The following is a 16,547-nucleotide window of genomic DNA, read 5'->3' as shown; positions in this document are numbered from 1 at the left end:
AAAAGTAAATTTTAACTCAGAATTAAAGCTCAAGAATATGGAAAAATAATAGTTCAGTAAAAACAAACAAATAAAACTAGGGCAGGAGGACATGCGCTATTGAATATCCTTCAGTATAGCAAAAGCAAACTAAATAGTAAACCAACTTATTCTCAGGGCCATTTCCTAGATCTTTTATAACTGTTAGAACTCTCTGGATAAATAAAAGTAGCTGATATATTTATAAAATGTTTTTGTTGACCACTCTCCACTCTCTCCTTCTAGATACGACTTCCCAGAGTTTTCCTCATACCTGCCTAACCATTTGTTTCTATCTCCTAAGCTGGCACCTACATCACTTCCTAATGTGGAGGTACCACAAGGCTTTATATTTTTCTATCTATACCCTCTCACTTGGCTCTGATGGGCTGAATTATAATCCTTAAGCAGATGACTCCAATATCCATCCATCTAGTCTCATACTCGTTCCTGAGCCACAGTCCTATATCACCCACTATGGGCCATTTCTTACAGGATGCTGTATTGACACCTGAACTTTCCTACTTCTGATCTGTCAAAGGCATCACTACACATCACTACAGTGACCCAGGTTTGTAACTTCAGCATTATCCTTGACTCTTCACTCCACTTCACCTTAATGTCTAATCAGCTGCCAATTCTTGCCATTTCTAGCTCTACAATACCCCTGACATTTATCTGCTTTCTCACTACTCATATCTCTCACACTCACATACTCACTTTACCTCAGGCTCCTCATTGCCTCTTGCCTAGAATATTGCAATGGCCTCGTAATTGGCCTCCTTACCTCAAGTCTCTACCCAATCCAATCTATCTTCCGCACAGGTACAAAAGTGATGCTTCTTAAGTGCATGTAGGACGTCACTCTTCTATTGGCTCACTAGTGACTTTAGGATCAAATATAAACTCCCCTGTTTGGCATTTAAAGCCATTTACAATGTACTCTTCTAGCCTCATTATACATTGCTCCCCTTCCCTCACAATAGTAGGAGTTCTTAATGTGAGGTCCATTCACTCCATTTTTAAAAAAAAACATTTTTATAATGGTATTTTAATATAAATGGTTTTCTTTGTAATCGTTTGTATTTCATTTTATGTACTTTAAGAAAGGTTCATAGGCTTCACTAGATAATCAAAGGATCCATAATATAAAAAATGTTAAGAATACCTGCTCAGTGGTCTAGGCAAGCCATCCTAATTGCTGTTTCTTGCATACATGACACTTCAACTCCTGCTCATCTCCCTGCCTTTGAACTGGTCCCTATGCCTAGAATGCATTCTCACTTCATCCTTGTCTCATAGAATTCCTCATTTCCTTTAAGACTCAACTCAGTTTATTAATAATGTTTTCAACAGAGAGGCTGCACTGATTGTTTATTAACTGCAAATGATAGCTATGTAGGTTTTATATTGATGTAGAGAGACAGCAGCAGACAGTACAAAGAATACTAGGTTAAGAGTCAAGAAATCAAGTTCTACTACTGGGTTTTCAATAATCTTGACCTGTGGCAAGTCCCTTTATCTTATGGAGGGACCTCAGTTTTTTCAATCTATAAAATGAAAGGACTAGATTAACTTGTTTCAAGCTATATAATTATATTTTATCTTTGTGGAGAGCAAAATTGAGGCTGGAGAGGGCAGTAAGTATTGTAGCCTGACTGATATCAGACCCAAAGCAATAAGCAATGGAATGTTTTTTTAATAGACTACTCATAATATATAACCTTGCATGAAGCAGGACTAAAGTCTCAAAAATCTTGCTTACATAACCCTAATCGAACTGCCAGAAACAAATATTGTTATAAATATGGTGGTCAATACCAGATCACTATGCTATGAAAAGCAAATAGAAAAATAGCTAATGATTCCCTGAAACAAAACAGTTAACTGAAGCCCAAAAGGTTCTCTAACATTTTCTCTGCACAAATTACAATAGGTGTCTTGTGTTATTTTTACACATAATCCAAAATGTAGATTTGCTTTTATTTTTCGTTCAGACCTTATCACAGTGCTTAGCAGATAGAAGGCAATTAATAAAAGCTTGTTAATTTGTCAGATCAATCCCAGTTGACACATACAACTAGAATATCTAGAAAATGATTTAACTTCTAAAACACTCAAAATTATAATCATGCAATACCTGATGCAAACACACTAATGTATAGAATGCTTCGCCTGCTGCAGTTGTCATCTCTGTGTTGTGCTTTTGCAATACCAGCATATCAAAGACCAGCTGAAATCATACAACAAATGAAAGTGGGTTTTTTCAGACTATGTTGATTTTATTACAAAAACATGTCTGTTATTGATCAAATAAATTATGGTCATTAATACAATGATATTTTGCTGTACCATAAGAAATAATGAATATGAATATTCCTGATAAACATTTGAAGAAATTTATGAAATGATATGAAATAAATTAAGCAGAACCAGGAAAACACATGAAAAAATGTATATACTCTAAAGTAAAAGGAAAGGTATTTTTAAAGATTAAAAACTCAGAGCTTATAATGACTAGCTTGGATCTGAAGAGGAGATCTGTGAATGTGTCTCTCCTGCTTCTTTGTAGAGGTATGGAATTATCATATAAGTCTTCCAGGAAGACTCTGGGTGGGGATAAAGGAATATACTAGAAAATGAGAGTGATATACAAACAAGTTATAAAATAATTAAGACAAAACTAACATACAAATGAAAGTTCTTAAAGAGCACACTGTCATGTCATCTATTCTGAAAGATCAAGGTAGAAAGATGAGGCTCACAAACCTATTCAACCACCCTTCTCATATTTATTAATTTTAAAATTGAGGGAAACATTTATAAAAATGTCATAGACTTAGTAGGTCAATTACAACATTTGTGGAAGTAGTGTTTAATGTCTATGAATTAATAATATGTTATCAATATTTAAAATTGTAAGGCATAAAGCTATTTATACAATTATAAAATTTAACAACAGTTTTTAATCAAAACTATTTTCAAATTTCAAAACAAAGCTGTTAGAAGAATTCAATGTAAGTTCTTCTGGGCTAGACCTGTGATTTTCTTGGGAGCTGGGGGTTTAGGGTGGATCGTTGAGAACTTTCTCTACCAGTGAAGATTGGCTGGCACCTGCTCGAAAATGTACATCTACAGAGAGCTTGCTTCGGACACTGAGAGGTTGGTTAAATGACTTGTCCAGGGTCATGCAGCTAGCATGTATCAGTGGTGGGACTCAAAGCAAGGTTTTCAAGATTGTAAGATTAGCTTTCTATCCACTAAGCCTTACTGCCCCTCATGTGTGTCTTAAGTTTAATAATTAAAGAAATCAAATCAGCAGCGATTTTTCATCCTTCACAATTCAACAAACACTAATTTGTTAAATTCACAAAAGGATTTTTACATAATTCCATTCTTAAAGAACAGAGAAATAAGAATTATCTGAAACCATCACACATGATTTTTGTGCCATTCCATCTAGATTACTTACCTTAAGAAAGTGCCTTGTTGCTAGAAAGAGTGGTGAATCTGTTTCTTGTGCTTTTGCACACTGCTCAGCTAATGGAGTCAAGGCCTCCAGGCAAAGCTGGCAAACCTCAGAACTCATTCTGATCAAAGGGTCAAAGAATAAAATAGATTTATATGGTCTTTGTTGACATGCTCAATTATCTTTAAATGAATTTCCTAACAGTAACAATAACTGTAACTACTGAGTCTGGTGACAACTTTTCTAGCTAGGAATACAGATAATCAAGCATCTTAACCTCTTCGATCTTCAGAGACCTGCATTTTAATCAGTTTGGGTATATACCCTACACTGAGGCAGAGTATAATCTTATACATAGATAATTTCAGTAGCTGCAGTGGTTTAAACATTTATCACCTTGTGGTCAAACATCTAGTAATAAGTCTCTCCAAACTTACTTGGTGAAGCTGGTCCTTAGAGAAGAGATAAATACTTTATGGCTGAATTTCTAATTGAAACCTTTCCAGTTCAGTGTAACTTGCCAAGGTCTGAACTCTACTAGAAGTGCTTGCTACAATGACTCATGGGAGCAGGCCTCTGCCACCTGGCACTTAAGAAAAAAGGAAACTAAAGTCATGTTGAGATGGCTTATTTCAGTTTTAGGAATTGCCAGAGTTAACAGCTAATTTCTAATGCATATAATCGATGAAAGGATATTGTACTCTATCATCACTGATAGTCATTCCATTGGCAGTGAAAACAAGAAATACCCGGGACCCACACCAGTGACACAGGATTAGCGTCTTTATAAAGTGAAACTTAATTCAGGAATGACTTTGGGACATAAGCCCAAATGCCTACGAATCATTCTGTAAGAGGAGGTAGAGTATAGTAAACTACTAATGGCCTAACAAAAGATACAGCAAAAAGAAGATAGTTTAGAAAGTACTATAATTCTTAAGAAAACAAAAGTGAACTAAAGAAGAATAAAAATCCCAAATATATTATCTTCTGTCCAAAATGGCAAGTTATACAAATACTCATTCGTTTAAAGGATACGATGTCATTCCTAGTTCTAAGGAATACATTAGGCTCTTAAACAGGTCCTCAGGAAGCTGTGGAATTTTCTCAGGAAAGATCTCACAGATAAATGTAATTAACTTGTAGTATTGATTACATAGGGTCGGAAACTGTCAAAGAAGCATATTATTACAAATAAGTTTTATCTCTGGTATTTTTATCCCCAGCAACAATGAAAAAATGGCAACATCCTACAAATTTCTAGGTTTGGGGATTTAAAAGCAATAATAACTAAACAAATAAAAGCAAAGATGCTTTTTAAAGTCAACTAGATGTAATAAAAGCCAGAAGCAAATAACCAAGTAACATTTAGGGGTGAGTAGATACAGGAAAATATCACAATAGATACCACTCCCACAACACTGGGTTGACCTTTACCCAAAGAATAGTAAAGAAAGGATTTATACAGGTAACAATCCTGTCTTATTAGTCAAAATTGGCTTAAAATTTTTTTTTTATCCAACATATTGCTCCTTAAAAAGAACTTCATGAGTACTGGGAAAATAATAATTGTTTGCTCTCTCTTGATTTTGAAAGAAATTAACAAAAGAAATAACAATGAAGACAGGGGCTCAATAATCAGAGACCTCAGTCTCCTCACTTAGCATAACCTAATTTAAACATAACAGGCTATTCCAGATCCCTAGGGTTACGAAAAGGCTTAAGTGAAGATCTGAGTGTATAGGTTGGAGAGAAACCTGGGGGTGGGATAGAAGGTTAACAAGGATGCAGTCAATGATAATATAGCTTTTTTGATGAAAAGCTTTTTCATTTAGTACCACCTTGCATATATAGGAATAGTGGTATCATTCATTATGTAACACCTTTAAATCTTAAAAAAAAATTATCTTTGATTACCATATATTTTTGTTCAATTACCTTTAAAAGATCTTGGGACATCAAAGGCAAAATTAGGTTTACTCCATATAAAACAACATCAGCTGCTGACACTGATCTGTTTGCTGCTTGTCCTGGCTCATGACCTCTAAATACTTCATCTATTAAAATCAAAATAACAAAATTTTAGGGTTATATCATTGAAAATCAAGTTTCCAAAATTATGTTAAAATATTATGCATACCCTTTGACTGAAAGATACTGTTATTATCCCAAAGAGATAAAAGAACAAGAAAAGGAACTAATAGGTATGAAAATATGTAGAAGAGCTCTTTTTGTGACAGCAAAGAAAAACTGAAGGGATGCCCATCAATTGAGGAATGGATTAAAAATTATGGCATATGAATGCAATGGAATACTATTGTGTTGTAAGAAATGACAATGGGAATAATTTCAGAAGAACCAGACAAGATTTATGTAAACTGATACAGAGTGAAGTAAGCAGAACCAGGCAAACAATTTATATAATAACATGTTATGGACAATGCAGAAAGACTTAGGAATTGTGAACAACACAATGACCAACCACAATCCCAAAGGACTCATGAGTGAATATGCTGTCCACCTCCAGACAGAGAAGTTGGTCTCAGAGTGTGGATAAAGGCATATTTATTTTCTTTCTTCCTTTCCTTCCTTCCTTTTTTTGGACTTAACTAGTATGGGAATTTGTTTTGTATGATTATATGTATACATATATATACACACACACATATATATATATATGTATACACACACACACATCCCATATATATATATATATATATATATATATATATATATATATATATATATATATATATATATATATATATATATATATATATAAAATGGGCTTTGTTTTTCTTGCCCCCCTAAATGGGTAGAAAAAAAGGGGAGGGAGAAAATCTGAAATTAAAAATCAAATCAAATCAAATACCCCCCCAATTAGGTTAAAATAAAATTCAAAATAAAGTATGCTCCAAACCAGGAAAAAAACCAACAACAGTGGATTTAAAAGAAATCAGTTAAATTCTGTCATTGTACTGGAGGGTACACACTTCATACTTGCTAAGCAGATGATTATGTTCCCTCAAAAGTTTGCCAAAGCAAACATATGAGGAAATAAAGAGCTAGAGAGAAAGAAAATGGCACAGTTTTAGGTCAAATAAAATTTTAATAGAATTTTTCTCATTGAGTATTAATCCTTTAATTACTCAGACAGACATATAGGTGAAACCCCTATGTTGTCTTCCCAGCATTAGAACGTGAGGTTCTTGAGAACAGTTACTGTCTCCCTCTTTCTACTTGTATCCTTGGCACTTTTCATATAGTAAGCTATTTAGAAAAGCTTTTATATTCATTCATTCGACAGAAACTTTAAGATAGCACAGATCACTTTGAAGGGATTTCTACTCTTATAGTGATAAAGGAAGTCTTCTGGTATATAGAACAAAAATTATTTTTAAACATCAATTTGGATTTCCCAAATAAAAGCAGTCCAATGAATTATGTTAGAGGTTTCCAATGTATGAGATTAATGGCTGCACTCACTCTAAATAGTCTTCAAAACCATCAACACATCTAAAACTGTCATTTTTATCTTTATGTAAGTGCTGACAAAATGATTAGCACTACATAAATAAGCAAATACACCTCTGTAGAGTGAGTATCATAAATGTATGTATTATCATTTTTCAAACATGAATAGATGCTATAATAGATAATAAAACTCACTTAAGAGCATTCCTGAACTTTTAGTAGCTTTTTAATAACAACAATGATAATACTACTAGGTAATACTCATATGATGCTTTATGGTTTGCAAAGTGCTTTTCAAATATCTCATTTTATCCTCACAATAATCCTAGCTGCTATTATTATTATTATTTCCATTTTATAGTTGAGGGAACTGAGGCAGACAAGTAAGTGACTTACCCAAGGTCACACAGCTAGTACGTGTTTGAGACAGGATTTGAACTCAGGTCTTCCTGACTCCAGGCCAAGCTCTTTATCTACTGTGGCAACTATTATCTTAGTCAACAGATGCTAAGAATACAACTATCATGGGTATTTTAATGTTAATTTTTTATATACATTTTTTAACATTTAAAAGGGGGCTCTTATACACAAAAGGGTTGGAAACCAATGAACTCTGATTTCAACTATGGAGAAAATGGAGACCATTGAAAGATTCAGTAGTTATTATTCCTCCATATAGCTTTCCTTAACCACTCCAATTCACAGTAGGAATTACCCTTTGTTGAGCTCTTGCTGCTGTACAATGAGTACCATATATCTTGGAAATTATTCTCTTAAGTCAGAAAGTCTTAGCTTTTTGTGTGTCATGAACTCTTTTGGAAATCTGAGGCAGTTACCCCCTCCCAAGAATAATGTTTTCAAATATACAAAATTTAAAAAAATAAAATTAAAGATGCAGGAGTATAAAGGAAATGATGGGGGCAGGTAGGTGGTACAGTATAAAGCTCCTTAAACGGTGGTCATGACTCCATGAGGTCGCAAAAAAAATGGCAACAGTAAAAGGTCATGGAGACCTATCTTATATGCCTATATAACCAGGGTCACATAAAAATTTCTTGGGCAAAAAGGGGTCATGATTGAAAAAAGTTTAAGAAGCCCTGATATAGTAGATACCAGGCCTGAAGTTAGGAAGACATCTTCCTGAGTTCAAATCTGGCTTTAGATACTTACTAGCTGTGACCCTGGGCAAGTCATTTAATCTTGTCTGCCTCAGTTCCTCATCTGTAAAATGAACTGGAGAAGTAAATGGGAAACCACTCCAGCATCTTTGCCAAAAACAAAACAAAACAAAACAACCAAATGGGATCACAAAGATTCAGATGCTAGTGAAATGAACAACAAAATGAAACCAAATGTTAGTGAAAATAAATGTAATTTTACCCCTAAGTTCACAGAACTATAAAACTCCCTGTAGATTCCTATATTAAAACCCCCTTGAAAAACAAACCACCGATGAAATTTAATATTCTCTTCCCAGAACATTAATGGCTTTTTTGGTAGGGCATAGTCATTTTGGATATAAACTTCTACCTATTCTCTCTCTGCTCTGTGACTTTCTTGGTAACAAAGGAAAAAATAAAACAGATCTCTTGTTTTTCAAATTTTTTTCAAGCTGATTTAAAACTGTTATTAAAACAGGGGCAGCTAGGGGGCACAGTGGATAGTGCACCAGCCTTGGATTCAGGAGGACCTGAGTTCAAATCCGGCCTCAGACACTCAACACTTACTAGCTGTGTGACCCTGGGCAAGTCACTTAACCCCCATTGCCTCACCAAAAAACAAAACAAAAAAACAAACAATTAAGCATGTGACAAATGTGTAGGGGCCAGCTAGGTGGTGCAGTGGATAGAGCACAGGACCTGGATTCAGAAGGACCTGAGTTCAAATCCAGTCTCAGACACTTGACACTTAGTAGCTGTGTGACACTGGGCAAGTCACTTAACCCCCACTACCCTGCCCCAAAAGACCCCCCCCCCCGCCCCCACAAAAAAACCACTACTGAGGGGGCAGCTAGGTAGTGCAGTGGATAAAGCACCAGTCCTGGATTCAGGAGGACTTGAGTTCAAATCCAGCCTCAGACACTTGACACTTACTAGCTGTGTGACCCTGGGCAAGTCACTTAACCCTCATTACCCCACAAAACAAAACAAAAACCACACACACACACACACACACACACACACACACACACACACAACTAAAGTTTAAATTTTTTAAATGTAGAATTATAGAAATCTTATCACAATTGAACTCAACAACAGCAACTATGAAAACAATTTGAAATGTACTCATTTATCCAGTTAAACTACCATAAGTCTTCCTTCTCTGGTATCTCTTAACTTCATTTAAAGTATTTTCCCCACAAAATTCTCACACATAATACTCGCACCCTTTATTCACCATGGGAAGAAAATAATGTCTTATTTGAGCTTTAACATTATCTATTTTGTAGGCAAATGCTTTTGGAATAAAGCAGAGTTGACCACAGAGATGACAGTGTTTGGCACACAGTGAGTACATAACTGCTTTTTCCTTACTTCAGTCCACTACTGATAGGAGACAACTGAGAAAAATGAAAGCAACAACTGGCTCTCCATACTCACTGGGCCAATTTCCAAGGAGAATAAAGAGTCAACACTCTATTTTGGCTCTTTCCAGTTGCCTTGTCATCCTTCCACTTTTCCTGAGATGTGGCAGGAAATATGATTAATAATTGAATGTGCTGGTACAGCCAGAGATCAAGACATTTTCAAACCTCCCCAGAAAAATGGAAAAGGGAGTTTAGGTTTCAGATGCTTCCTAGCCTCTTTCTTCATTAATAAATTCTGTACGTAGTTGCTACCATGAACCCAGCACAGTACCAGGTATTTAAGGGATACACATTAAGTTCAAGAAAGAGTCCCTGTTCACCAGTTTATAATTTATTTATGAATCTATCTGGAAGGTAAAACATACACATAACAATCAAATAACAACGCAAAGTACTTAGTGATCAAATGCTAAAATAAGTAGTAAAGACAATAGATTTCTGAGAAAAAGAAGCTCAATGGGAAATACAATAGGCAGAGATGGTGTCATGGAGGAAGCTGGTGCATTTCACTCTTTGTTTTTGTATCCTCAGTGCCCAATAAGATGCATGGAACAAAGCAGGAGCTGAAAGCATGCTTTGAATTATCCCTGTCTTTTATTCTATTACTTAAATGAATTGAATGGCTCTTCTATGTGACAACTCTTGAAATACTTGGAAACAGAAATCTTGTTTCTTTAATTTTTCTTTTTTAGGTTAAACATCCTATGTGTTCAATTAAGCCTCCTAACAGTATACTGAGAAGCGAAGGTATTCTCTATTTTGATACTAGAAGGACACTGCAAAGAAAGCAATGACCAACTTAAAAACATATGAAAATGTACTTTTGGGAAGCACCAGATTTGGTTGGATTTGGGGGGACTTAGCTATAATAATGATATTTTCCATAAATAATACCATTTCATTTTTAAGTGCCAGGGTTGTTTTTAAAAAGCCGTTATCCACATAAGTTTTATCATTTCCTTAAAAACATTTATTTCTTTGCCAACTACCTTTTTCCTTAGAAGGGAAATAAACATGTGAAACTGGCTGTACTTCCTAACAACTCTGGCTCTTCAAAAATGGGCTGCAGTGGGTGGTAGTTTCCCCTTCACTTGAGAGCTTTCAAAGGCTGGATGGCTATTTCTAGAGATGTTATAGAACTAACTCCTGGTCTATTATGCTTTGAATTAGATGGCTTCAAGTTGCTTCCAATTCATATTCTGTGATTGAAACTGAGCTCACTGGGGATATAAAGACATTACATCTTCCACCTCTCCAGTCCTGGAAGGCAACTTTCTCCCTCCTCATTTCTTTCTCTTAAAATGTTTAACTTCCTTCAAGTTTCAGCTCAGGTGACACCTCATATGCAGAGTCTATCCTGAACCCCCACCTTCCAACCTCTAGGTGTTAGTGAGCTCACTCTCTCCCCAAATTGTATTTATTTATGTGTTTATGTTGTACCCCTACCAATAAAACATAGGGTTCTTGAAAGGAGGGCTGTTTTATTGGATTCTAGATACCCAGAACTCCCCCTTTCCCCGGCAAGATGCTTGAACTGGGACAGACACTTAAATAAACAGCTACTGGATTGAACTGAGTGTGAAGAGCAACATATCAGTGGGAAGATGTTCTCTAAGTATGGAAGTGTAACTCTGGTGAGTAGTCAAGAATGAATCTATGAATCTGAGAATCATTACCACATGGGGTCTTGAAATATATTGAGGATCCCAGAAATGAGAGGTCTAGGGTGACACAATGCCTTTTGGACAGAGTAGTGAGGGAAATTGTGTAGCAAAAAAATCATGTAATGAGTGAACATTAGAACTAGAGGTACATTAATGATCATTTAGTCCAATGTCCTCATTTTACACATGAGGAAATTGAGGCTTCCCTCCCAGAAATGAAGGGACGTCACACAAAGTCTCACACTGAGTTAGCTGCAGAGCTGGAACTGAAGTCCAGGTTTCCTGACTCTCTATCCTGGGCTTTTCACATTATATGATGTTGCCTCTGGAAATTAGATTTCTTTTACACATTAAAAAAAAAGAAACAAAAAACCCCAACAACTGCCATATAAAAAAATAACACAAGTACACAAATGATCATACAGAAGCCATATTCACACCACACAGGAACAATAGGAACGTAATTGGAGAAATGTCACCAAAGTCCTACTGTTAGATAGGACCAGTTCACAAAAGATGAAAAGGGAGCCCAAATGTGGAGATTTAGTTAACACCTACAAGGGTAAAAAGTATTAACAGAAGAGAAAGTAGGAGTATTCCAAAAGGATGGAATAGTCAATAGTTCAAAATCTGAAATTCTAAATTTAAGTATCCTGTTCTCAACCACTTTACATATCCTCTCTTAATCCTTAGAAGTTCTTGAACTAGTATGAGAGAACAAGAATCAGATAATAGGTTCATTTCCTTGCTTTTTATTTTAATTATTTGCAGAAATTATGCCAAGAACATGAGGGTATTTAATTACTCGTCTACTCATACCTGTATCACTGAAATCTATGAATTCTTTTGACAGAAGGTTAGTAAGAAGCTCCATAATGAGAAGGAGATCTTGATATTGTTCCTCTTCTGCTGTAACATCTATCCGTTGCCGACCTAGATTATTCTTGGAATATACTTGCAACAGAGTGAGGCAGGCCTCATACAAGTTCATAGCTTTGGACTGCAAGAAAGAAAAACTTGAGAAGTAAATTATACTATATAGCAGAGTACTCTTGGGAAAACAAAAAAAAATGCTTTTTTAAAAAATGTAATCTAGATAAACAACTGTCACATTGGCTTCTGCTTATTCTGAAACAATGAATAAAAAGTAAATATTAGGATTGCAATAATGTTTAAAATATTCACAAAAACGACAAAACTTTTTTGTTCATTGGCTTGGGCTTTACAGTACCAACTTTATACTAAGTAGCTCTGTGACCAGGGCAAGGGACTTAGCCATGTTGGAACCAGGTTTCTCATCTGCAAAATGGCTTTGGTAATGGATTCTAATATTCAATGATTAAATGCCCCAATACCAACTAGCTCCCTTTTTATACAAATATTTTTAAGTGTTTTACCATTGCTGTGCTATACCAACTAACAATTTTATAATAAGTCATTTAGATATTAAATTAGATGATTTTTACAAAGGGTCCCATGGGAAATACATGAATGGATATGCAATTGTTACATTTATTCCCTATCAGGTACTGCTTATGAGATCTATTTATGAAAAGGAAAAATTTCATACAATCTAACTATCCTGTCTATTCATTAATGAATCTGTTACTATAATACTTAAAAGTATAAGCTTACTTTTGGGCAGGTTCCTCAGACCTAACAAAGAGAAAATTACATATCAGGAGCCCATAAAGAATGGTTTGGGACAGGATATATACTAATATGCTAATGAATACAAATAAAAATCTTAGAATTAGAGCTAACAAACTATCTTTCTAAAGTAATTTCTTTATATACAGTTTACTTTTTCTTATTAAACAGATAAGAATTTAGTAAATGCATATACTCTTTCCTAGGATTTATAAATGAGAGATATGGAAAGCATTTCTTTTAAATCTCCATGTTTTAGTACTGTGCTTTACTACAGCAGGATCCTACTACATGAATAAAAAGTGCATCAATTCTTCTTTCATGGATACATCATTTTGATGACTAATCTTTCAACCTATTTCATTACAAAGAAATCAATAGATAATTAACACAACACATCACTTTGGAAGTGAGAATTTTATTTATTAAGCATGATTATCTCCTTAGTAAATGTATTTTAACTAGTCTATGACGTTTCTGCAAATGTTTGGGGAAATGAAAAAGTATTGCAAACTACTATTCATTAGAGAAAATAACCACGACGTTCTTTACATTTTATTACAACTACTATTACTTTGTATCCAAAAAGGATAAAATTAGATAGTGTTTACCTCTCCCAGATAGCATATCTGTTTATGTGCAACTTCAACAAAAACTTCTATTATGAGGTTAACAGTCTCTGGGGTGTTTTTGTAAACTTCCATCAGTCCAATGCAATTGGTAAGGAAGTCCATTAGGAAATTAAAGAGGATTGCTACATTGTCAATCTGAGTAGCCTCAGCAATGCCACAGAGTGCCTCTAATGTGGCAGTTATTTCCTGTTTGATCTCTTCTTCTTGACATATTTGCTGAAAATTTTCTTGATTTATGACATTTAAGAATCTTTGCTGAAGTGGCTGTAGAACCTATAAAAACAAGGCATCAGTGTCGATATTTTAAAAAGTGAATATTACCAAGCTGGAAGCCTAAGTAGGCAAAAGTATTCTTGCACATGCAAGCATGCGCATGCATGGACACACACACACACACACACACACACACACACACACACACACACACACACACAGAGTTTTGAACTAAATTATCAATTGTTCAATATGAGGGGTGGCTAACCCTGGAATACAAAGCAGAGAGAATTTAAATATCATTCCCTACACACTCATTATTCTGCAGATGGCAGCAGGATGAGGGAGGGGCAGAATCTGTCACCATACCCCATTTCTGCACTAAATGACTAGAAAACTCTAATATTGAGCCCATAATGTCACAGGACCAACAGAAATAATTCTCATCCTCCTAAAATAAGAGTTCTGTTGATAAGTACTTTTCCAATGTTTACAGAATACTTACATATTTTTTCATTATGTTAATGACAACTTTTACAATAGACTAAAACAGTATGAACTAAGTGAACTACAACTGGAATAATTTTAACTGGAATTTTAAAAAGCGATAATAAGCCTGATTTTTCCCTTTGAGTCCAAGATAATGCTAGCTAATAAATACATTCCTGTGGTATAGAAGGGTTAAGAACCCTCACTATATGGTCAATCTGCATGGATTCTAGAAATGAGTGTTAAGATTCTGGTTATATAGACTACAATAAAGCTCTTGCTCCAGATTACTAGCATTACCTATCACGCAAATACAGTGGTACCACCTACATGAATATGTTTGTCAGTTATATCCCATTTCCAATTCAAGTTTCTTTAGGGCAATATAGTCATGTCAGTGCTCTAATCTTCTGTAAAGTATCTTTTCTGTCTAAACATACCTATAAACTCTCTCCTTTAGAAGTATACTTGCATCTTTGTGACAGTGTACTCTTGGGAAAATAAGGCTCACTAATAACTGGTCATAAACATGTTCAAATGTTAACACTTAGTAATTTTCAATACCACCACAACAGGAACATTATATGGCATTAAGACAATAACTAAACATAGGGAAAAAAACACTAATAGGTTGATGTCATAAAGATTAAGAAACTAAAATTAGTTTTAAAATAAGCTGCTTTGGTATCATATAGATATAGTTATAGTTTTGTTTCAAAAGAAGCTACAGGGGCGACTAGGTGGCGCAGTGGATAGAGCACCGGCCCTGGAATCAGGAGTACCTGAGTTCAAATCCGGCCTCAGACACTTAACACTTACTAGCTGTGTGACCCTGGGCAAGTCACTTAACCCCAACTGCCTCACTAAAAAAAAAAAAAAAAAAAAAAAAAAAAAAGCTACAAATGAAATAGATGAAAACATTACCTCTGTCCAGTACTGCTGTTTTGTATCAGTGTCCATATGAGCAAAACCTCCCAAAACTAGTGCTTTCATGAGTGTTCTCTGCACAGAACTTGTTAAGAGGTGAAGAGGTGGACTTCTTCTTGCAAACTGTTTAGCTAAATTCCACCAATTTTCACATTTAATTACTAAGTTTGCCCTATATGAGAGGGGAAAAAAGCAAACGCAACAAAAAGTCAGTAGTTTAAATGAACTTAAGGGCAAAGGTTATCAGCAGAAAGACCTGAAGTTCTACATTTAAAGGATAACTATGCAAAGAAAAGCTCTTCAGAAATAATTTACAAAGCCAGGTATCACAAAGCTTGAAATATCAGAATGCAATTTCAATTTATACAGGTACTGGGCATAACCAATTCACAAATTCTATTAAAAAACAAACTACACACAATACCAAAAGGATCACAGATTTAGAGCCAGAAGAGATCATGCAGACCAAGCCTCATTTTACAGATAAGGAAACTGACATCCAGAAAAGTTAAATCATTTGATGAAAATCACAAAGGTAATAAGCAGAACTGGGAATTCAACCCAGGTCTTTGACATCAAATCTAGAGCCTTTTCCACTGTATCATGTTGTATCCTCTAAAATATAAAGAAATAAGTAAAATGTCAGAATTTATTAATTGGGTTTCTTTTTGGTGGAGGGGAGCAGGGAGGCAGGGTCATGTGTCTCATATATCCTCTTCTTTTTTCCCCCCATGTTCAACTAGAAAAATCTAATTTGGTGCTCTGGAAAAGGAAGTAAGGGATCTAATATTGTAGTTGAATCAAGAAACTACTTCATCTGATTATCACCCATTGTTACCCTTTATAACCACAGGCATAAATTTGTTTAGTAATGGTTAATTAAAAAGTTCAGCTACCAGACTATTCTACTCCATGATCATATAGATTAACTATTACTATAAAAGCTAAATTCTTATTAATGAATATCTCATGTTAAACATCTTTACATACTCCTTCTCAATTTTTCTTATGAACTTCCCCTAATATAGTATATATCTACAGCTACATATCTGCAAATGTACTATATAAAGACCTTTTTAAATCTAACCTAGATTTTAGTATACAAGTGACTCTATAATAATAATAATTAAAATAATAATAATAAAGTAGTTTTCCATAAAATAAAAGGTTTAGCAGATTGTGGGATTAAAGTGATCAAGAGAGAATTTAATTTATTAGAACTTCTCATGTTTATTTAGTGCTTTTAGGTTTAAAAGTGCTTTCCCTATAACCTTGTTATATAAATGCTACAAATTTTATTACTCTCATTTTATAAATGAGGAAACTAAGGTGTAGAAAGGTTAGACATTTTTCCTATGGTTGTAGAAATAATAAATGTTAGACCTGGAATATGAACCCAAGACTCTTAAATCCAAGTCTAG

General features: G+C 34.7%; 1 protein-coding gene across 1 annotated transcript in view; it reads right to left on the bottom strand.

Moving 5' to 3' along the window:
• The window catches only part of XPO4 (exportin 4), a 123,240-nt gene that overhangs the window by 5,067 nt on the left and 101,626 nt on the right, over positions 1 to 16,547 (bottom strand). Inside the window, exons 16-22 of the mRNA XM_043995953.1 lie at positions 15,124 to 15,298; positions 13,477 to 13,770; positions 12,035 to 12,215; positions 5,426 to 5,544; positions 4,526 to 4,656; positions 3,491 to 3,608; positions 2,159 to 2,251 (exon numbers count right to left, since the gene is read on the bottom strand). Coding sequence (XP_043851888.1) covers positions 2,159 to 2,251; positions 3,491 to 3,608; positions 4,526 to 4,656; positions 5,426 to 5,544; positions 12,035 to 12,215; positions 13,477 to 13,770; positions 15,124 to 15,298 — 1,111 coding nt within the window. The remainder of the gene's footprint in view (positions 1 to 2,158; positions 2,252 to 3,490; positions 3,609 to 4,525; positions 4,657 to 5,425; positions 5,545 to 12,034; positions 12,216 to 13,476; positions 13,771 to 15,123; positions 15,299 to 16,547) is intronic.

Source organism: Dromiciops gliroides, chromosome 3, assembly GCF_019393635.1.
Source record: "Dromiciops gliroides isolate mDroGli1 chromosome 3, mDroGli1.pri, whole genome shotgun sequence".
Taxonomy (NCBI): Eukaryota; Metazoa; Chordata; class Mammalia; order Microbiotheria; family Microbiotheriidae; genus Dromiciops; species Dromiciops gliroides.
Note: the sequence above shows the minus strand (reverse complement) of the source record. Positions and strands in the feature narration are given on the sequence as shown.